The sequence below is a fragment of the Lactuca serriola genome, chromosome 5 (assembly GCF_051521515.1).
Source record: "Lactuca serriola cultivar US96UC23 chromosome 5, Lser_US96UC23_V15, whole genome shotgun sequence".
Classification (NCBI taxonomy): domain Eukaryota; kingdom Viridiplantae; phylum Streptophyta; class Magnoliopsida; order Asterales; family Asteraceae; genus Lactuca; species Lactuca serriola.
This window is the reverse complement of record NC_136412.1, coordinates 41,583,568-41,606,813: the sequence shown is the minus strand read 5'-3', so window position 1 is coordinate 41,606,813 and position 23,246 is coordinate 41,583,568. Positions and strand designations below refer to the sequence as shown.

General features: G+C 32.5%; 2 protein-coding genes across 4 annotated transcripts; both read left to right on the top strand.

Annotated features, from left to right (window-relative positions):
* Window positions 1–572: 572 nt before the first annotated feature.
* LOC145052366 (uncharacterized) lies at window positions 573–6,218 on the top strand. 2 transcript variants are annotated; one of them, XM_079000182.1, is made up of 12 exons: window positions 573–756; window positions 848–3,318; window positions 3,414–3,542; window positions 3,627–3,782; window positions 3,844–4,177; window positions 4,278–4,417; window positions 4,494–4,709; window positions 4,812–5,108; window positions 5,184–5,331; window positions 5,416–5,549; window positions 5,638–5,724; window positions 5,863–6,218. In XM_079000182.1, the coding sequence occupies exons 2-12, from the start codon at window positions 865–867 to the stop codon at window positions 5,947–5,949; spliced, it is 4,182 nt and encodes a 1,393-aa protein (XP_078856308.1). In that variant the 5' UTR covers window positions 573–756; window positions 848–864; the 3' UTR covers window positions 5,950–6,218. The 2 variants fall into 2 exon arrangements, with proteins under 2 accessions (XP_078856308.1, XP_078856307.1); XM_079000181.1 differs by having other exon boundaries at window positions 828–3,318.
* Window positions 6,219–14,044: 7,826 nt separating this feature from the next.
* Window positions 14,045–16,839, top strand: LOC145052365 (HIPL1 protein-like). 2 transcript variants are annotated; one of them, XM_079000180.1, is made up of 6 exons: window positions 14,045–14,239; window positions 14,859–15,382; window positions 15,469–15,685; window positions 15,781–15,962; window positions 16,032–16,273; window positions 16,361–16,839. In XM_079000180.1, exons 2-6 carry the CDS (start codon window positions 14,969–14,971, stop codon window positions 16,746–16,748), a joined length of 1,443 nt encoding a protein of 480 aa, XP_078856306.1. In that variant the 5' UTR covers window positions 14,045–14,239; window positions 14,859–14,968; the 3' UTR covers window positions 16,749–16,839. The 2 variants fall into 2 exon arrangements, with proteins under 2 accessions (XP_078856306.1, XP_078856304.1); XM_079000178.1 differs by lacking the exon at window positions 14,045–14,239 and adding an exon at window positions 14,272–14,762.
* Window positions 16,840–23,246: the final 6,407 nt, after the last annotated feature.

The window sequence follows — 23,246 nt, the reverse complement described above, 5'->3', positions numbered from 1 at the left end:
AACTGAAGTATTATAAGCATCGATCTCGCGGTCACTTAGTAATTGAAATTCACTATTAACTTCATGATCAACATGGTCACCTTGTGATTAAGAAGCCGGTTCGACACAAACGGTTCAATCCAGTCCGTATTTGTATCCAAGCCCTATTAAAACGGGTCAATCCGATTTTAACCAGTTCAACACAAACGGTTCGACCGCGGTTTAAGGGAAACCCGACCGGTTCGATCCGGTCCGTATTTTTACAAAAAAATGGTCTCAATTGACCCGCCTTTTACCCCGGATCACGGTCCAACCGGTTGACCGGCCGGGTCAATCATGTTTTAAAACATTGATTAGAGGTGCGGTCATAATTTAATTAATATTTTTTATAATTAAAAATAATCAACAAACTTAAAAATATATGAAATAGAAATAGAAAAAGATAATACAATCATTTCATGAAAAGTATAACTTACCAATATTAAAATTTTATTATTACAAATAAAATTAAACTGTTTTTACATTTCTTACATGAAAATTGAAAATTGTACAAGGGCGAGGCTAAATATCGCATATTCGAATCAAGAAAAAGGGTCAATGTCAAAAGCCACATTTGAAAACCACCGAGAGATAAAAAAAAAGCCCTCTTTTGATAGACCTTCATACACAACATCGCCGATCGCTGCGGTGGGACGCCACCACCCACCACCGCCTTCTGTAACCTGGGGATTCGAACTCATACCATCACCATTTCTCTCTCTTTGTCTCCATATATCAGTAAGCATCATCTTTCTCTATCTCTGTCTATAAATCTCAATATTTCAATGTATCAACGCATATGAAATTAGGTGTGGGTTTTGCTTTCAAGTAAACTCCAATTGACACATGGGTCGTAAGAAGCGAAACGTCGCTACTCGCTCCAAGGCGGCGACGCCTGCTGATAATCCTCACCAGCTGCAGCTTTCCGTGGGTAATGACCACGATGGTGATGGTGATGTTAGCTCACTCACTACGGAACACAAATTGAGTGTGAATTCGTCGATTGTTCATGAGATACAGCCGAACCTAGAAAACGAAGTCTCGTTAGCGATTGAATCAGATGGTTACTCTGCTGTGAAAATCGAGTGCGAGAAAGCTCTAAATGCGCTTCGACGTGGGAATCATACCAAAGCCCTGAGGTTGATGAAGGAGATGTGTGCGAAACATGAGAACAAGGCTTACTTGGCGTTGATTCATCGAGTTCAAGGGACTGTCTGTGTTAAAGTTGCTTCCATTATAGATGATCCCAATGCTAAGCAGCGGCATTTGAAAAACGCAATCGAGTCCGCTAAGAAGGCAGTGATGCTATCACCAAATTCCGCAGAGTTTGCACATTTTTATGCAAATCTGCTGTATGAAACAGCTAATGACGGAAAGGATTACGAGGACTCGGTGCATGAGTGTGAGCGTGCTTTATGTATCAAGAATCCAATAGATCCTGGGAAGGAGAGCTTGCAGGATGAAAGCCAGCAGAAGATCTCCTCAGCAGATGCAAGGATCGGGCATGTCCAGAATGAGCTTCGTGCATTGCTTCAGAAGGCCAATCTTGGTACTATTTCAAGTTGGATGAAGAATCTAGGGAATGGGGAGGAGAAATTTAGGATTATTCCTATCAGGAGGGCTCCCGATGACCCCATGGATGTAAGAGTAGTTCAAGCCAGAAGACCAAATGACATCAAGAAAGCAAGCAAGACAGATGAAGAACGAAAGAAGGAGATTGAGGTTAAAGTGGCTGCAGCAAGGCTGTTGCAGCAGAAACAGGAGTTGTCCCTATCCCAAACAGAAGGGGATAAAGCTTCAGAACCTTCTTCAGGGCCTGGTCAACGAATTGAACGTAGGAAGAACGGAAAGGTGAGGAAGAATGCATCTAACGCTGAGAGAAAAGAATCTATTCTCCCTTTTTGGAAGTCCATGAGTGTGGATTTGAAGAAAGATATGTTTAAGATAAAGATATCGGATATCAAGGCCCATTTTAGATCACTAAAAGATGGGTTGGCATATGAAATCATTTCTGAAGCTTTATCCTTTGGTGTGAGTAACAATGATTGGAAATTTTGGATGTGTTGTCGATGCAATGAGAAATTTTCAGATCCTGAATCACACAAACAGCACATTATACACGACCATGTGGACAGTTTACCCCCAAAATTACAGGCAGTGTTGCCTCCCATTGTTGATAGTGAATGGTCAGAAATGCTTCTTACCTTTCCTTGGAAACCATTAGATGTGAATGCTTCAGTCAGAATGATTGAATTGCAACCAAATTTTGATTGTGTCCCAATAGAATGGGATGAAGATGAAGTTCACAAGGGAGATTTCAACCCTAACAGTTGGCCTTCATCTAATGACATCGAGCGAACAAAGCTTCTTGAAAAAATAAAATCTTTATTCCATTTGCTTATCAAACATAAATGCCTTGCAGCTAGTCATCTTACTAAAGTTATACAGTTTGCAATTGAAGAGCTACACCCTCAGCTTCTTAACTGTAATGTGGAGCAATCACCCATTTGTATATGTTTCCTTGGAGCTATAGAGCTTAAAAAAGTGCTTGTATTTCTTCAAGAACTTTCTAATTCATGTGGGGTAGGTAGGTATTCAGAGAAAGGTAATGCCATGGAAGAGTTACACTTGCAGAGTGTCACACAAGGGATTGAAATGGCTGAAAGAATAGTTTTCAATGAAGACAGTTCAACTCTCTTGTTGGATGAGAACAGGTTATCACATCATGATGATGATGATGATGGTGATGATGATGAAGATGATGATTCTTTTTTGTCCTGGATATTTTTGGGTCCCACAAGTCGCGAACAGTTGACAAACTGGACAAGAGGTAGAGAGGAGAAGGTGAATCAAGGAACAGAGATTGTACAGATGCTTGGTAAGGAATTGTCCCATTTGCAAAGCTTATGTGATAGAAAGTTAGAGCATATAAACTATGAAGAATCATTACAGTTAGTTGAAGATCTTTGCCTACAAGAAGGCAAGAGAAGAGAGAATCCAACAGAATTTGTTTGTCAAAGTTACGAGTCTGTATTGAGGAAACGAAGAGACGAGCTTGTTGACCATGACAATGAAGTCAACTGTGTTAACAGATTTGAAGTAGATGCCTTGACTAATATTCTAAAAGAAGCAGAATCTTTGAATGTTTATGGTGGTTTGAGTGTGAGTGTGAGTATGAGTTCTCATGTATATGATTTGGAATCCGGTGAAGATAATTGGAGGGTGAATGACTATCTCCATCAGTTAGATTCTTGCATAGAAGTTGCAATCCAGAAACAAAAAGAACAGCTGTCTGTTGAGGTTAGTTACATTTATAAAAAAGACTTTGTTTTTCACATTAAAAAAAGATTAAATTTTTTTTTTCTCCACTTCATCTCACTTTCTCAGAAATGCAGCTTAGCAAAATCGATGCAAGAATCATGCGAAATGTGAGTGGAATGCAGCAGCTTGAAGCAAAGTTAGGTCCTTTATGTGGTCATGATTTTGCACTCATAGTTGTGCCTCTTGTAAAATCATATTTACGGGTTGGTAGACAAATTTCCTATTGTTATTACACATGCTTTATTTAAGTATGAATGTTTTTTTTTTTTTTTTCATGTTTTGTTTAGGCACATATAGAGAATTTAGCAGAAAAAGATGCAACAGAGAAATCGGATGCTGCTAGAGAAGCTTTCTTGGCTGAACTTGCTTTAGATTCTAAAAAGGGGACAAAGCAAATTAATAAAAGAAAGAACAAGGAATACAGAAAGATGAAGGATGCAAAGGTCTGAATTAATTTTTTATAATCTTTTAGATTTTTTAAAGAAAGTATTGTTGTATTTGCAGGCTACAAGTACTTGTGACAGTGAAAGTGTTGATGAAGATGGTGTTGATATGAATAAACATGAAGATGAAGCTATGAGAAGAAAAATGGAGCTTGAAGCTGAAGAAAGGAAGCTTGAAGAAACATTGGAATATCAAAGAAGAATTGAAGATGAAGCTAAACAAAAACATCTTGCAGAACAACAACATAAAAGTAACTCAAGAGTACAAGTTTTTGATGTTTTCAAGAATCAAACAAATGGACATGTGGAAGATTCTTCTAGAAAGACTAAAGCAGAAGATGTTGATGAAAAAAGATTCCAAGCTGACCTGTCAAAAGCCGTCCGCCAGAGCCTTGGTATTTATTTATTTATCTGCTATAATAAACATATGTTTTTTTAATTTTTTTTTTGCTGACATGTCAAAATTGGTATTTTTTTTTTTGTGAAATATTCCAGATGTGTTTCACTCACACTATGAAGGTGGGGAAGTAGACTCGTGTGTGACATCTATTGAAGCTGTTGAAGACAATGTATATGGTACAGGATTGAAGAATGAAGTTGGTGAATACAACTGCTTTTTAAATGTTATTATACAGGTTATTTTATTTTATAATAATAATAAAAAAAAAAGATTTACTTCTACAAATCTCTTCTCACATATCAATTACACAGTCTTTATGGCATCTGAGACGTTTCCGCGAGGAGTTTTTGAGCACGTCCACGTCAGCACATGTCCACGTTGGCGATCCGTGTGTGACATGCGCATTACATGACATATTTAAAGCTTTAAACACAGCTTCTACAGACTCAAAATCCCAAGCTGTTGCCCCTACTGCTCTTAGAATCGCTCTCAGCAACTTGTATCCACACAGTAGCTTTTTTCAAGAGGTAAACGATTTACTAAATGTAGCTTATATATTTGTTTTGTATATTTAATTAAGTGTTATTATTAAATAAGCTATAAGATTATTTGATTATGTGATTTGTCAGGCACAAATGAATGATGCTTCTGAAGTATTGGGAGTTATATTTGATTGTTTACACAAATCATTCATATCATCTGGTTCTAGATCTAGTGTTATTTCTGATATTGAGGAAAAGGAAAACAGTAGAATGGGAATGGGGGAATGGGAGTGTGAAAATAAAGGGAGGTGTACAGCTCATTCGCTTTTTGGAATGGATATTTTTGAAAGAATGAATTGTTATAATTGTGGGTTGGAAACAAGACGTTTGAAATACACCTCTTTCTTCCATCAGATCAATGCCAATTCCCTTCGCACCATGAAGGTATATTATATAATATACCCTTTAATTACTTTTCATGCATAAAATTAATTTATATGTTGATATTATTTTATTTAGGTTATGTGTCCAGAGAGCTGTTTGGATGAGCTGTTGAATCTTGTTGAAATGAATCATCAATTAGGTTGTGATCCGGAGGATGGTGGCTGTGGGAAGCTTAACTACATTCATCATATTCTTTCTACTCCGCCACACATTTTCACAACAGGTTTTTCTATTTTTTTTTTTTTAAATTTTTCTTGAAATTTGTTTTTATGAATTTTGTTAAACAGTTTTGATTTTGTTTTTGTAGTACTTGGATGGCAGAATACTTGTGAAAGTGTTGAAGATATAAAGGCGACATTGGCAGCCTTATCCACTGACATTGATTTAAGTGTTCTTTATCGTGGCCTTGACCCAAACAACAGGCGCATCCTCGTTTCAGTGGTACTCTTTTTATAAATTATAAATTATAATTAAAAAAATATATATATTTTTTTATAAAGAATTATTTAACTATTGTTATTCTTTTAAGGTATGCTATTATGGGCAGCATTATCATTGTTTTGCATACAGCCATGTTCATCAACGATGGGTCATGTATGATGACAAAACTGTCAAGGTGTGTATATATGTATGTGTTTTACAATCGTTTTATGGAATGAGACTTTCTTTCAAACATGTTGTTTGTTATGTACAAAATGTTGGTTGAAATGAAAAAAGTAACGACATGTTTTGTGATTGATGTTGCGTGTAACAGGTAATTGGAAGATGGGAGGATGTGGTTTCAATGTGTGAAAAAGGGCATTTGCAACCTCAGGTTCTCTTTTATGAAGCCGTAAATTAGTATTTTATATTTTTTATATAATATATAATATATAATATAGTTGCGGAAGCTGTGTATGATTATTATTATTATATATATAAGGAAATTTTGTCCTAGTGTTGGTAATTTTTGTTTCGAGGTAAATTAGTCATAGTTCTAGATAAATATGAGTATATCACCTTTGTATTTTTGGGTTATAATTACATTACATTTGCCCTATAAATCAACAACCCCCAAAACTGGAAAATGGGCTTTTATCTATTAATGTTATGTTTTTGTAGTGACTACAAGTCAATCCAATATTTAATTTATTTTGATCAAGTCGTTTGTTTATTTTTATTTGGTGGGTGTATCTACACTACTCTTTAGAGTAGTAACATCATAGTTTTAACTAAAGTCTAGCTTTTATCCAATTTAATAATTTCTGTTATTACTGAATACCAAATCTATTCTATTTCTATGACATGAGTGTGAATGTTACCAAATCACCACGCTTTTATCCAATTAATGTTATTTATCTCTAAAATGATAATGTTAACAGTATATTAATTGAGAAAAAAAGAAAAAAAAAAGTTTAGCTATTATGGCTTAGAAAAAATGGCAAACCTCACGGAATCGCTATTCCTTACTTGACTGGGTCTAATAAACTAGCCAGAGTCATTTGAGAGGAAACAAACTTGGCTAAGGTTTCACACATCACCTACCCTCAACAACTTGTATCAAGCTCCGGCATTTAAGGTGTAAATCACTGTAGAAGTGAACATGTTAACTGAAAAACCGAATTATAATCAAATTAACCAGGATAACCGAATCATTACTAAAAGATATGGTTTGGTTATGATTTTCATCTAAAACCGAACCAATAATATTAATAATTTTTTTTAATATAATACAATATTAAATACTCCCTCCCAATCCTATATTTATTGTCTACTATTGATTTTTGAACCTTTATTCTTCAACTTTAACCATAAATATTTTTGTTTTTGACATATAATACTTGATGCAAAATATATGAATGAATTGTGTTTTAAATGTCTTTTTATTGTTATAAATTTTATCAAGTAATTTATAACACAAATAAAAATATTTAAGATACAAGTTGATGAATAAATACTTCAAAAGTCAAAATAGACAATAAATATGGGATGTATGAAGTATATTGTATGTAATTATACTTCAAAAGTCAAAATAGACAATAAATACGGTTTGATTTGGTTTTGACCAATAACCAAATCAAACCGTCTCATACACACCCAAAAATCATAGAACACTAGTTATATGATTTTTCATACTATAAAGCCTTAATATAGCATATATTTTTACAATGGGCCATGAGATATTTACTATTTTCTATTTTTTCATAATAATTCCCTTTCAAGCTTAGCTGTGGTCTTCCACATTTTGATGATGGTATGTAGGGGTAAGCAAAATTGAAACCGAAAAATCGAAATCGAATCAAAACCGACAAAATCGAAACCGAACCCAAACCGTTGGGTTTGAGTTTAAATTTATAAAAACCGAAAAATGGGTTATAAGTTCAGTTTTAGTACTTAAAACCGACCCAACCCATTGGGTTGAAACCGCCTTAAAACCGACCCGTCTTATATATTTTAATAAAACAGAAACTATATATACCGTTTAAAGTTTGTTGTTTGTTAAACTTGTTTGTTGTAAATTTTTAGCAACATACTTTTGATGTTGTATTGGCGTTGTAGTTAGGTTTTTTAGGTTTTTTTAATCTAGGTTGTTAATTTTGTTTTATTTTTTAAGTCATAAAGATTTGCTAAAAATGATGAAAAGGTAAAATGTAAAGAAATATGCATTTTTTTAATCATATGTGTCAAAAGGCGTCTGTATATAGTTCCAAAAATAATTTTTTTCGACAATAATTAACAGATTTTTATCAAGATTTTTCTTTTTTTATTCAAGAGGTTGATCGCAAGATCTCGAATCAACATGTTTGTCTTATGATATATATCGATATCGAGGATGATACAAATTTACAAAAGCTCTTATTTTTTTTTATAAATAAGACTTTATTTATGCATAACGAGATGTCTCATTCATTTAGAGGATAGAGCGGTTTACGAAGATCCCCAACAAAAGTACATCAATATTTTTTTTATAAACATAATGGTTTTTATTAAAATATGAACATTTTTATAGCATATGAAAAGCAATTTGCAGCGTATGAAAGAAACTTCCTTAATATTGGATTTTTTGTTTTTCAATATTTGGGACCTACCAAAAACCAATTCGGCAGCGAATAGTGAACTTTGTCAGTGGTTTATTGCGAAATTAATTGTTTTTTGTGTAAAAAAAGTAACATAAAGGTTATTTAATGGCAAAACAAAAACTATAATTACTAAATTAATGTTTTTCTCATATTATTTATGTCAAAATTAGCTTCTGTTCAAGATTGATATAATTCAACTGTTTAGATCATACAATCTCTCTCTATATTTCTGTTTCAATTTTGTTAAAAACGTTTTGCTTGTTTGGAAAAAAAGCATTTTTCATACCAAAATCCTTTTCACCTTATATTATTGTTCCAAAATAATTAATTATATATTTTATAAAATTTTATTTAAATATAATAATATATATATAACTGAAAATATAAAGTACCATAACATTTTTATTTTATTCATAGATATATTATTACCATATGTTTTAATTATTTTGGGTTGTATTGTAAAAAGGGAAGAATTAAACAAGAGTGGACATGTAAGTTGTAACTTGGTATCCATTTCAAGCTTTCATCAGTTGTAAAGCTCATATGGGGTTGATGTTAAATGACCATTATCACCATGTCATAGCATCGCCTGACACCTGTGGCCTGAGTGTTAGGTGAGGATAAAAATGAATAAGGTCATTGTATGAGATTTCACTCCCCTTGTACTTAGATTATACGCCCTCATATGTACATGTGCATGCAATTTATCTATATACTCTTATTTATATTATACAACTCTTATAATATAAATCAACTGAAAATATATTTATCATTTAATATTCGATAAAATAATTCATCTCATAAAATAGTTCTGATTTGTTTCCACCTAATTAATTAAATATATCCACGACTTTATATAATCAACTAGCTCATTTCTTATTTCACAAAACATCTATCTAAAAAACATATAGTCATCTAGATCAACGTTTTTATATATTTTTATTTGGTTTCCAGAAGTAGCTGAAAAACTAATTAGTTTTTACAAACATAATTTATACTTAATCTGGATGGTTTATGATTTATGGACAAAATATAAATTAAAGCTATGTACTTAGTTTTTATTTATATACCATATTGCAAAATCATTATTTAAGTATCTATGTTATAAAAACCTGACACCTAACTTTTAATAAGCGTGTCACTTATTCACATAACATAGTTTATAATTTAATTAAAAACTTGTAACATAAACAACTAAACATTCATCTTAACAAAACTTTCCAAAAATAAATTTAGTCGAAAGCAAAAAAAAAAAAAAATCATGCAATTTGTCGTATTATTTGGTGACTACATAGTACTGACCTACTTATTGCTGAGTAAAAGAATTATTTTTTTCTGTCATCATATTATTGTACATTATGTATTAAATAAAAAGTTGTATATAAAATTTTCGTAAATAATATATTTAAACAAATTTCAACATTGTGGTACCCCTATATATTTAAGTTCCATGCATCTAAACATCCACCATTGACACAATTTTTGCTAACCACTTTCACTCAACAAACCGAACCAAAATGACCCTCAAGGGTGCGACCACCCAAGCATGTGCCGCCTGCAAATACCAACGCAAGCGGTGCACCCCTGACTGCACCCTCGCACCACACTTCCGACCCGAACACCCAGTAGTCTTTAAAAACGCACACAAGCTTTTCGGTGTAAAGAACATCTTAAGAATCCTCCAACAAATCGAACCACACCACAAAACCGAAGCCATGCGGTCCATAATCTATGAAGCTAACATGCGAGACCAGTTCCCAGTTTACGGTTGCCTCACTGCAATCTACGACCTTCGGTACCAAATAAGACAAGCAGAGGAGGAGCTCCATGATGTACTCACTCAACTTGCCTTTTGTAAACAGTGTCATCAAAAGCAACATGCGACAAACTTGTCCAATGTTGTATCCCATGATTCGTTACAACTTGGCATGACTGTAGTGCAACCAGATAATGCACCACTCATACACGACCATGAGGAAATGCTCCCGGTCTTTGATAATATTGAAAACTGCAGTCATACATAGGTTCGGAGGAGTAAATAAATCGACAATAACGACCATAAAAGTGTTGACTTCTACGAAGAATGTATGTATATGCACGTTTTAATGGGTTTTTGGTGATTGTCTAGCTATATATGCATGTATGTATATGCCATATGTAATTTGGGGTTCGTTTAAAGGATTCAAATCTTGTTTAAGATTCCTATACTAATCCGCTTCTATATATGTTATGTTGAAGTCTATATTTTTATAGTGACATTTTTAATAGAAGATATAGAATTTCACATATTAAATACCTAACTAACATGGTGTCAAAGCTAACTATTAGCATCTGGATACTTAAAAACTTTTTTTGTATTTTTATAACTAGAGTTGTTATAGTTTTTTAAAATCAAAATACACAATCTTATTTTATGTTCATACAAGACATAATCTTATTTTATGTTTTATTAAATCGATTTATGTTTATTAAATCAATTGATTAACTAATAAAAAAATCTAACAAGGATATAAAATACAACTTTATTAAATATAGGGATCAAATATGATAAAGTTTGAAAAAAGATTAGAGAATAATAAGTGTTTGGAGAAACCTCTCAACAAAGTTTTTGTTCTCTAATGGTAAAAAGTTTTCCAAAAACTTATCAAATAGTAATTTTTTTAAAAAAAAGAACTCTAATGTTGATTAAGAGATATATTGTTATTGGTAAAATCAAATTTAACTTCTTAAACTCTAACCATAATCGTTATAAATGCAAAATTAGAAAGAAACTTCTTTCATGCGAGGTCATAGACTATATGGATCATATGAAGGTATAGGCACAGTGTTGTCTTTTAGGCTGAGAGTATTTTGATTTTTGAGGAGCAATATTTTTGAAGCATTGTTATTGGTTGCTAATAGAAATAGTAGAAGTAGAATTAATTGGACTGGTTACAAAATTCAGTGTTTCATGACTCTTTGTAATTGTTTTCGTTTCTAGCTACTCGTTATAATAATAATAATAATAATAATAATAATAATAATAAAAACTTCTTTAAAAAAAAAATTACGTATTTTGCGTTTTGTCTCCAAATCTGGCGATTGTAGGATGATAGACGACAGACCACGGGACAACCATTTTATGATGACAAAACTGCAAAAATGGTCCCTATGGTTTCTCATTTTATGTGATTACGGTCCAAACGTTTGAAAAATTATAGATTTGGTCATTTTCAACAAGTTTTGTTGTGGTTTTGGTCCCTCATCCGTTCAGATCCTTAAAATGACAATTTTACTCCTAGGGACCATTTTCACAGTTTTGTCTTTTACTATACTATAATGACCATTTTTGCATATATTCTTTTTTATTTTAATATAGTATTATATATTAATAGATATTTTTTATAATATATAATATTATATATTAATAAATATTTTTTTTATTGGATTATTAATTTATTTTAGTAGATTTAAAAAAAAATTGTTGGAGTAGTTCTTTTTTATTAAATTATTATATATCAATACATATAGTTTTTAATATATAATATTTATATCATAATAAATATTATATTATTGGATTATTAATTTTTTTAGTTAATTTTTGTAATTTTTAATTATTTTTTATTATATTGTTACTTTTAATTTATTATTTTCTTCATATATGAAATGTAGTTTTATTGGATTATTAATTTAATTTAGTTAATTATTTTTTAAAATTTTTCTGTCGAAGTAATTCTTTTTTATTGAATTATTATATATCAGTACATATAGCTTTTAATATATAATATATAATATTTATATCATAATAAATATTATATTATGAGATTATTACATATTACGAAACATTATTTTATTGGATTATTAATTTCTTTTAGTTGACTCTTTTTATAATTTCTTTTTGTTGGAGCAATTCTTTTTTATTAGATTATTATATATCAACAAATACTACTTTTAATATATAATATTTACATCATAATAAATAATACATTATTGGATTATTAATTTTTGTAATTTGTTTTTTTGAATTATTAATTTATTGAAATATTATTTTTTTTAATATAAATATAATCTTATTGGATTATTATTTTATTTTGAATGTATACTATTAATTTTTTTAATTTTATTAGTTTCACCACAAAGTAGCCGAAATACGTGAAAGTGTCGCTTATCATCGTCAAAAAATTAGCAGGATCTGGGGTTGTTCGGTATTTGGATAAAACCGAATTGTCCAATTGGACAATTCAGATTGGACTATTTGGTTCAGATATTTGGATTTTTGGATTGGTTTTCGACAAAACCGAATTATTATTTTGGATTTCGGATTGGTTATGGTTTATAAAATAAGAACCGAATACTCCAAAAAAAACGAATAATAGTTTATTATTTATTTATTTTTAATATATATCTATAAGTATTTATTAATTTTGTAATTTATTTTTTGAAATAGGTTCGAAAAGTTTCACCTAATAAAATATATTAATATGCATTTTCTCTCAAAAAAAATTTTATCTATAAAATATTAAAATATAATATAGCTTCTTAATAGTTGTTTATAAATTTCAAATCGTAACTAAATAATTTGTTTTTGCTTCTTGTCTAAAATTCAGTAATATTATAATTATGTCATTTTAAAATGTTTTAGTTTTTTTTTTAAACCGAATTATAAAAACCGATCCAACCGAATTGTAATTGGATCGGATCAGATCGGATTTGAATTTAGTTTGGACTATTCGGATCCATGTTTTGAAAACCGAAATCAATTTGGATTCACTTGATTGGATTGAATCAAACCGATCCATCCAAACGAACATCCCTAGCAGGATCACCTCCAAACACCTTCATCGGAGGTTCAATAGAGTTGGTAGCCACCTGCGACAACCTCTTCATAATCCACTGGAATCCTTCATATCTCACATAATGCGCAACAAACCCCGATAACATTCATAAGTGGTGGTGGTGACCGAGTGATGGTGGTGGTATTTTCCCACTGATTTCTCATTGTAAGCTAGATGAAATGAAAGTGTTTGGCAACGATCATAACGATTTCGATGATGAGAGACGACGCTTTTGCGTATCCCATGACTTTGTGGTGGAACCAATAAAATTAACGAGAACTATTATTATAATCCGATAAAATAATATTTAGTATATGAAGAAAATAATAAACTAAAAGTAATAATCCAATAAAAAATAACTTAAAAAAAAAGAAATTACAAAAGTTAACTAAAAGATAATAATAATCCAATAATATAATATTTATTATGATATAAATATTATATATTAAAAACTATGTGCATTGATATATAATAATTCAATAAAAAATAATTATTTCGACATTTTTTTAAAAAGAATTAACTAAAATAAATTAATAATCCAATAAAACAATATTTACTATATGAAGAAAATAATAAATTAAAAGAAATAAAAGAAATAATCCAATAAAAATAATTTTAAAAAAATTAAAAAAATTAACTAAAAGAAATTAATAATCCAATAATATAATATTTATTATGATATAAATATTATATATTAAAAACTATATGTATTGATATATAATAACTCAATAAAAAGAATTACTCTAACAAAAAAATTAAACAAAATCAACTATAATAAATTAATAATCCAATAAAACAATATTTATTAATATATAATATTATATATTAAAAATAATATTCATTAATATATAATACTTCAATAAAATAAAAAAGAATGTATGCAAAAATGGTCCTTATGGTATGGTGAAAGATAAAACTGCGAAAATGGTCCCTGAAGATAAAATTATCATTTTAAAAAAGTTAACAGCCAACCAGTTAAACTTACTGGACGAAAAACCAAAACCACAATAAAATTTTTGTAAATGAACATCTGCAACTTTTCAAACCCCGTAACCACATAAAATAACCATTTTTGCGATTTTGTCTTTTATGGTTGACGCGAATCCACTCGGAACGATTAACGACGTTCAACTGACCGGAGGCGGAGATGGCCGTCGACTGGTGACTCAACTCTCAAGGCGGAGGTCGGAGGAGTACAGTCCTCCTCCTCCTGTCTATGCAGAGGCGGAATGAGAGAATGGTTCAACCAATTGGCTAGGTAATTAGCAACTACACATTTCAGTATGCTAATTCAGAATGTTCTAGAAAATGTACTAGACCATATACTTAGTCTCGATGAAAATGAAGAACATTCTTCCATTGTTGAAGAAACGTGGCTGTGTCGGGAAATTACCAGCACAATATCTCCCAAATCTGGACCTAGGGTTTCTCTGTTTGTGTTTATTAATTTGTCAGCCTTCGTTAATCTTATGCACTAGAATCTAGGCGAGACTGTGCTTGAGATTGCTGCTTTTGCACAACTTAGAACGTTGTGCTTGTTAATCGTGGACTTGAGATCAAAAAAAGGGTAATCTGGATGCAATCAAGTGATCATTGCTAATTAAAGAATAATATATCTAATCAGACATTCATCTGTTTTAACTTTTAATGTTAACCTCAAGAACTCCTTTGACGTTTCATTGTTCAAATGTCATTGCATGGAATCATTGATATCCTCTTCATCTTCATTCTCTTGCTTCTTCTTCATCATTCTTCTCCGTCTCCAATTTGCACCAACTCAAGTCTGATTCTACTTCTCTCTTTAAATCTATCTGATTATGTTCATCTCAAGGTTTAATATTCTTTAATCTGTGTTGTTTTCTGGTTTTGGTAAACAGGCCAATTGAAGCCATGTTCTGATAATGGAACCAACTGTTGCAACTCAAATGACCTTCAACCTCCTAAAGGTCTATGTCTTGAAAAACTTGGAAACAGTTCCTATGTCCACATGGCTCCACACCCTGATGGCTCAAACCGAGTTTTTGTGTGCAACCAACAAGGTAAGATATGGTTAGCCATGGTTCCTGAAGTGAATGGTGGTTCCACTTTCACCCAAAGTTTACTGATAGACGAATCAGACCCTTTTCTTGATTTAAGTGATCAAGTGCAATTCGCAACAGAAATGGGACTCATGAGCATGGCATTCCATCCAAACTTCACCACTAATGGCAGATTCTTTGTTGCTTATAACTGTGATAAGTTTCAACAACCTGGATGTGAAGGCAGATGTTCATGTAATACAGATGTAAATTGTGATCCTTCAAAAGTCACATCTCTTCAAGAAACTTCCCCTTGCCAGTTTCACATTGTAGTTTCAGAGTTCACTACAAATGGCACAACCGCTTCTTCAAAACTTTCATGGGTAAGTAAGTAATTATAAACTTGATTTGTGTGTTTTTGTAAATATAGCCACACTTTGACTTTTTAAAAGTCAAATCTTTTGTACAGAAGGGGCGTGTGAATTCAGTTGAAGTGAGGAGGATTTTCACAATGGGGCTTCCATTCGAAGCATATCATGCTGGGCAGATTCTGTTTGGCCCTGATGATGGATTTTTGTATTTCATGATTGGTGATGCTTCACATGATAATGATCCATACAATTTTGCACAAAACAAAAAATCATTACTTGGAAAGATACTGAGGCTCAACATCGACATCATCCCAAGTAAAAAAAAAAAACATATCTTGATTATCAATTTATCACCACAAACAAAGTTTTTCACATTCAATTCTGAAAAGGGTATATTTGTCATGTTTCAGGTGAAGAAGAAATAAGTAGGCTTGGTTTATGGGGAAACTATTCAATACCAAAAGACAATCCATACACCACCACGGATAAACAACTTGGGCCTGAAATTTGGGCCATGGGTTTTAGTAACCCGTGGAGGTGCAGTTTTGATTCAGAAAGAGCTTCTGTTTTCATATGTGGAGACATTGGGAAGGTACATTTTTATTTTTATAAACATATAGTAAATTAACACTAACTTATATAAAAATTATAATTTTTATAGAATCAATACGAAGAGATTGATGTAATCAAGAAAGGCGGGAATTACGGGTGGCGTGTTTACGAGGGTCCGGATCCAGTACATGTACCCTATGCTCCTGGAGGGTACACCCCACCAAGCTCCATAACTCCAGTATTTCCTGTAGCAGGATATGGTCATGATAGTGTTGATACAAAGAAAGGTCCTGCTTCAATTATGGCTGGCTATATTTACCGTTCTGCCGCTGATCCATGCTTGTATGGCTGGTTAGTAATACTAATAATATGCTTGGTTGAATAAAGATAGGGATAGTTAGGTAATTTCATACTATTTTTTTTTTAAAACTTTTGCAGGTATATATACTCGGATTTATATAATTATGCTATATGGGCAGCTATTGAAACGGGTAAAAACAGTGAGAGTTTCAAGAGTTTTAGTGTTGCTTTTGGGTGTGCACATGACTCACCCATGGAATGTGGGTTCAAGCCAGGGGTGCACCAGGTTCCTGATTTGGGGTATGTGGTGTCATTTAGTGAAGATAATAATAAAGATGTGTATCTGTTGACAACTAGTGGTGTGTATAGAGTTGCAGCCCCGAGTCGATGTGGGTACCCTTGCTCCAAGGAAAGATATTCGAATTTGACGAAAATGCCCTCGTCTGGAACGTTATTGTTAATGGCTGCAGATTTAGTGGCATCTTTCGTCTCTCTTATGCTGTTTGTTTTGTTATTGATTTCTTGATGGAAAACAAGATATTTTGTTTAATTTATGCAAATATGTTGACGTGTACCAAATTGATCTTTAATCGGAAAGCATAGACGGTATTTTAGTCGTTCTGGTTTTTTATTTAACAAATTAGTTGCTTGGTTTGACTGCAAATGGTTATCAATTATTCATTGAATCATTGGTGGAGGCATATCATATCATATAAATTATAAAATACTAGTGCCAAACAAGTGGAATGAAATTTGATAAAAACCACACAATTAAATTTTTGCTAGTAACAAATGACATCTCTGAGTCGAAGATAACAACTCAAAATCTTGTGTCATGTGATTTAAGAAACTACGAAATAACCAAAAAAACGAAGATGTCATGTTGGTGTATGCTTTTTGCTGTTTGGCGGCTGAGTCAACAACTAAAAGTTGAATGGTCAGTTGAGATGAGCGGACCGGAACCGGAACCAGTATTAAGATAGTATAAGAACCGATAACCGGACCGCCGGTTCCAATACTGGTTCCGGTTCCGGTTTTTCGGTTATTTTTCCAAACAAGAGCCGGTTAAAAATTAGGTGAAATTAATGAGTTTTTCGGTTAAAAAATTAGATGCAACTAATGACAATGCGATTCATAATACTTACATGTTGTTAAGTCGGCTTCCAAAAAAACATAATATTCAATAATCAAGTTTCAAAAAAAACATAATATTCAATAATCAAGTTTCAAAAAAACATAGTAGTGTTTAAAAAACAAACTCATTCCCACATATCAAATTTAAACAATTCAATCAATCAAGTTTCAACCAAAACAATTCTTTCTCCGTTGGTCTCTTTTCATTGTTTTGTCATTGTGTAAAGCTTCCTCAATCTCTATATAAAACACAAAACAAAAATGTTGTTAGCATTTATTAAAATGTAAAGGTCGTATAAAAATATGACAAGAATTGAAAGTACAAAATACTCATAGCTATTTCATCGTCATTTAAAATGTCTGTCCATATTGTCTATTATAGGTTTTCTACTCTTTCTAACCCAATCTTGGGTACACAACAAAGCTTCAACTATCACGTTCTACAAGTTAGCACGATAGTCGGTTAAAACTCTACGACTTGTGCTAATGGCAGACTCCGATGCTACAGTTGAGATTTGTATCCCCAAAATATCTATTAAAAATAAATTATTGTTAAATGTAACATCATTAATTGTTAAAAGAAATATGAAATATTGAAAAAAAAAAGTCAATACCTTTTGCCATTTGAGCAACTATCGGGAATCTTAACCCGTTAAGTTTCCACCAACTTAGGATCAAAACTTTTGTTGTACGTAACCCGGGGCTCCTTCAAATATATAATTAATTCATTTTCCACCGCATCTTAGTTGTCTCCTCCACTATTAAGGAAGTTGCCAAAAAAGTCGTTATCATCATCACAATCAACGACTTGTTGAGAACTTTGTTGTTGAGAAGACCCGCCCATGTCGTATTTTTCCAAGTTGGTCTTAAAAAATTTCTCAATCTACCTCTCGACCTCATAAAGCATTTCATATGCTTTCAATTCTATCTCAGATTTTGATAACGTTTCATCATTGGAACCAATCATTTCTTTAAAAGTATACAACAATAACTGAGACTTCATTGTAGGATCTAGCAAGATCGCAAAGTAAACATAATCACTTATCTTTGCATAGTCGCCCCAATATTTGTCATATTTGTCCTTCATGTCGGGTATCCAATGAACAAAGTTGACTTTGGTTGACCATTTTTTAAGATGTAGGTTCACATCTAAGATTTCCCAGATTAATCGATGGACTAAATGTTTTGTTGAAGCCGAAACATTCTCCGTTTTCGTCTTAAACTTTTCAAGGAAGTTCGCCATCTCTTTTATCGCCTCGAAGTCCAAACGATCCGGTACTCTTTGTAGATCCTTCTCATATGATTTTTCTATCAAAATTCAAAAATAAAAATCCATTAAACTTTCATATATAAATAAATGAAAAAAATGTTGCATTGATATGTTGTCTTTCCAGGCTTGTATCTAATTCATTATTTAACCAAAATATGATTTTTAAAAGTCTAAACTGAAGTATAAACATTAAGCTATATGTTGAAAAAAAAATCAAATGATTCCGACTTTATATGAGTAAGTTATGCTATTTTAAAAAACCGTAACACAATAATAAAATGTGTTAAAACAAAAAAAAAGTAATACCTTTGATGCCAAATTCCACAAAAACTTCCTATAACTCGTAGGTGGTTTTCAACAACTCGAATGTCGAGTCCATCGGGTTGGAGAGTCACCACACAAAAAATTATTTGTTTCCAACCCCACATCTTTGATGACTTTTTTAAACTTCTTAATCTGTTGTGTTGAACCTCTAATATACTTTACCGCCTTTTGTATACATTCCACATGATAGTTATGGTATTTAAACCTGTGACAACTGGCACTTATGGGTCAATCATGTGACATCCCCATTTTCACGGCCAGAAAAGATCGATTTTTTGTTTAGGCTTTATAAAAATCAGAGTACTTCTTTTCATAAAAATGTTGTGGAATTTGTTCCCAAAAAAATACGATAAATACGTTATCAAAACATTTTCGAAGAAACGTATTTTATTCATTTTAAAACGTTTGGGATGTCATTGTCAATACAGGAACATAAGCATAAACGGAACTTACATTTATTTACACTAGTGATCTACATCTCTTTAATCTCTCAGTGTAATGTCACTTCATATCGACACCTGTGATATAAATAAACTGAGTGGGTTAGGTTGGGAAACCTGGTGAGTACATAAGGTTTTCAACCCACAATAATATAATTATTATGTTTAATCATCAAACAGTTAACCCAATTACCCATCCCCATTATCTTCTTTATTCTTAAGGATCTACTCTAAGAATCAGCTGTTTCTTGTACATTCATTCCTAAGAAGTATCCTAAGGAATAGGTATGAATTCCATCGTTGTAAATGACACATATGTCAGGCACAACTGTTAGTTCTGTCACTTAGGCGCAACTGCCAAAATTGTGACATTCTCTATGGGGCGCATCTGCCGGAATAGTCCTTTTAGGCGCATCTGCCGGGGTTATGAGGTTCTCTATTAGGTGCTTCTGCCGGTAGAGTCCTTTAGGCGCATCTGCTAGGGTTTTATTGACAGTATCATTTTCGAGAGTCCACTCGCAATACATATCAATAGGTTTTTAGAGTACACCGGTGAACACATCGTTCACAACACCTACAGGTTGCGAGCCTGCTAGTGTTCCACTGGACTGTCTAGAATAGTCCGTGGTTATCATCCATACTCTGTTGAATGACAGGGCCATCATTTGGGAAAAAGGCTTCTCTCATCGTCCACCTCTCACCCTCACCTCACGGTCTATTTCACCTCTCAACTCATCATCCAACTCATATTTCATCTATTACATCTACCCATGTCTTACCCCAACATTTTCGTAGATATATAATACATATACAGTTTAAATCATTTAAAACGTGTATAAAATCGTTCATCCAGCATAGACAGCAAGTACTCAGTTAATATGCACACATAGCACGTAATTTATATAAAATACTTCATATCTATGTGTAAGATGAAAGGGACCATGCACTCACTTGATTAGGTGGTGATTCCGAATTCAGACAGCACTTCGTTATCTCAAAACATTTTTCCTCGACAAAACCTAGTATCAATACCACTAGGGTTTAGTTTTTAACGTTAACCGCGACTAATTAATAGTCTAGCTATTATTACTATTATATAAGCGTTAAATAACACTCAATATAACTCATAATAATAGCCCAAATAATTATTTTAAGGTCCTAATAATGTTACTATAATTAAATAAAATCTATATTAAATATAGTATAGGCGTAGCTCACTTACAGCGGATTTTTATTAAAAACCGGGCTTCGCTGGAGCAGCGTTTCCGAGCCAAAAGCTTTTCTTCTCGGAGCCGTCGGGCGCTCCGGGGCTTTCTTCTCGTGCTAGGGAGGTTCCATAGACTTGGGAGGGGTTTAGGGAGGTTAGAGAGAAGTTAGAGAGAGAAATAAAGGTTTGAAGGTGTGAAGAAAATATGAGGAGTTCACCCTTGTATTTATAGGAGTTTTATAGTAAAGTAGTCTATAAGCTTCGTCCGTAACTTTTGCATACGAGCTTCATTTTTGTCTGTCTTTTTACCGTTGAGTTCCTATTAATGAGATCTTCAACTTTCATTTAGACCTCGCTGGCTAATTCTCATTCTATCTCGGATTTACAAAACTGTATCGAATTTGTCGCGCTCGAAAAGTAGAGACTAAGCTTCGTCCATAACTTTCGCATACGAGCTCCATTTTTGTCTGTCTTTTTACCGTTGAGTTCCTATTAATGAGATCTTCAACTCTCATTTAGACCTCGTTGGCTAATTCTCATTCTATCTTGGATTTACAAAACTATATCGAATTCGCCGCGCTCGAAAAGTAGGGACTAAGCTTCGTCCATAACTTTCGCATACGAGCTCTATTATCGACGTTCTTTATACCCACACGTTGGTATTTACGATTACTACAACTTTCGTTTAGATGGCTAAGGCTAAATCTCGCTCTATCGTAAATTCACTATTTACGCCTCCCGGTATCGTGTCGGTTCCGTCGCGAAACTTCGACGGGTCATAACTTCTTCGTTATAACTCGGATTTCGACGCTCTTTATATGTACGGAAACCTTGTAACATATACTAAAACTTGGTTGAGATTATTTATTCTTAATAATCTTTTGTCGAAAAGTCGTTTTCGACCCCTATTGCCTCTAAATTGACTAGCCCGAATCTACGGGCGTTACAAATCAAAGTCAACAAGTCAACAAAAGTCAACTGATTAGGACATAAATTTGTGGTTTATACTTTGTTTTTAGAGTTCTCAGTTTAGGACCGAAAACACTATGATCTCGCTTTTAGAGTTCTCGGTTTAGGACCGAAAACACTATGATCTCGATGATACTTGGACTGAAATCACCATGTGATTTCGGTAGGCTTAATGATATTTTCGGTTGAATAAAAAAAATCCTACTTTTGGATTAGCAACATTAATTTCGATAATTCCGACATATATTATTTTAGTATAAATAATATTTTGAACACATTGAGCTATTATCTTTATTGATAATACTTCCTTTATAATGATTTGAATATTCATAATTCAAATTAGGTAATTAGAAATTATTTTTACCATTTTTTTTTATAAAACATCCATCTTTTTATAAAAACTTTTAGTTTTTATAAAAGATAGAAGGGTTGACTTTGGGTGCATGGAAAACCCTAAAATGAGTCAAATCCTACTCCAATTTCCCAACAAAACTAATACCCAACATACACCCAAGTATTGTCCAACATGTAACCAAGCAAACATCCCATCACCCCACCCACCCCACCCCACCCCCACCCCACCACCCTCCCTCCCCCCTCCCCTATAAATTTCGTCCAATCCCCCTCCCCCTCTCATTTCACCATCTTCATCTTCTTCATTCTCTCAATTTCTCTCAAGAACACTCCATTTTTCTCAAGGTTAATTCTCCACAAATTGGTTCTTCAAATTTTGGTAAGTTTTCCTCCACACATCTAGTGTTTTTACACACATTCATACTAGTTTTATTACATTTACATACATTTATATGTGTTATTATCCATAGGGTAATACCATCTTCAAGTGTTCTAAGCTTGAGGATCTTCATCTTCATCTTTTTATCCACTAAAAAAAACCACTCAATGTGAGTTCATACCCCATATTTTCAAGGTTTTCATGTTTTAGGAAGGGGAGGGGGAGATACAAGTAAAATTTGGTTTATCATACAAATACTTGCAATATTTCATCTTTCTGTTAAGAATAAGACATTATTTGCATGAAATATGATTATCATTAGCTTTTGGATAATTATTTGTGATACAATAGTTTTGAAATGCAAAACTAATAAAAACAAAACATAATCTATGTTGTAAAATCATAAGAAAAAATATGATTTGTAAAACTATAAGGTTTTTGGAAGCTTTTTACCAAAATATAGTTTTTTTTAACAAAAAGGGTTACATTCTATTTATTTCACCATTTTGTGGGTTACAACCCAAAAATATGATGTTTTGAGCATACATTTTTGACACTAGACAAGATAACTACTATGTATTTATATAAATAATTGTATAAATAGTCTCAACAAACAAACAAGATAAACTATAATTTGTATACTTTGGGAGTCACAAACACTACACTATCATTTCAAAAGAAATATAATTATTTACAGGTATAATTATTTCATTTACAAGAAAAACGATTTCCTGTATGCTACACGTAAACCCGTTGATACATACTTGTGAGACATTTGGCTTCACCGTAGCTACCAGAGTACACAATAAAGTCCTGAATATAATCAGAGTCTCTTGTAGGGAGAGCGTGACACTTGTGTATAGATCTATACAGGATTGACAACCCCGCACCTAAGCTGTTAGCTACAGTTAGACCGATCAGTCTAGGGTGACAAATGTGGTAACAGT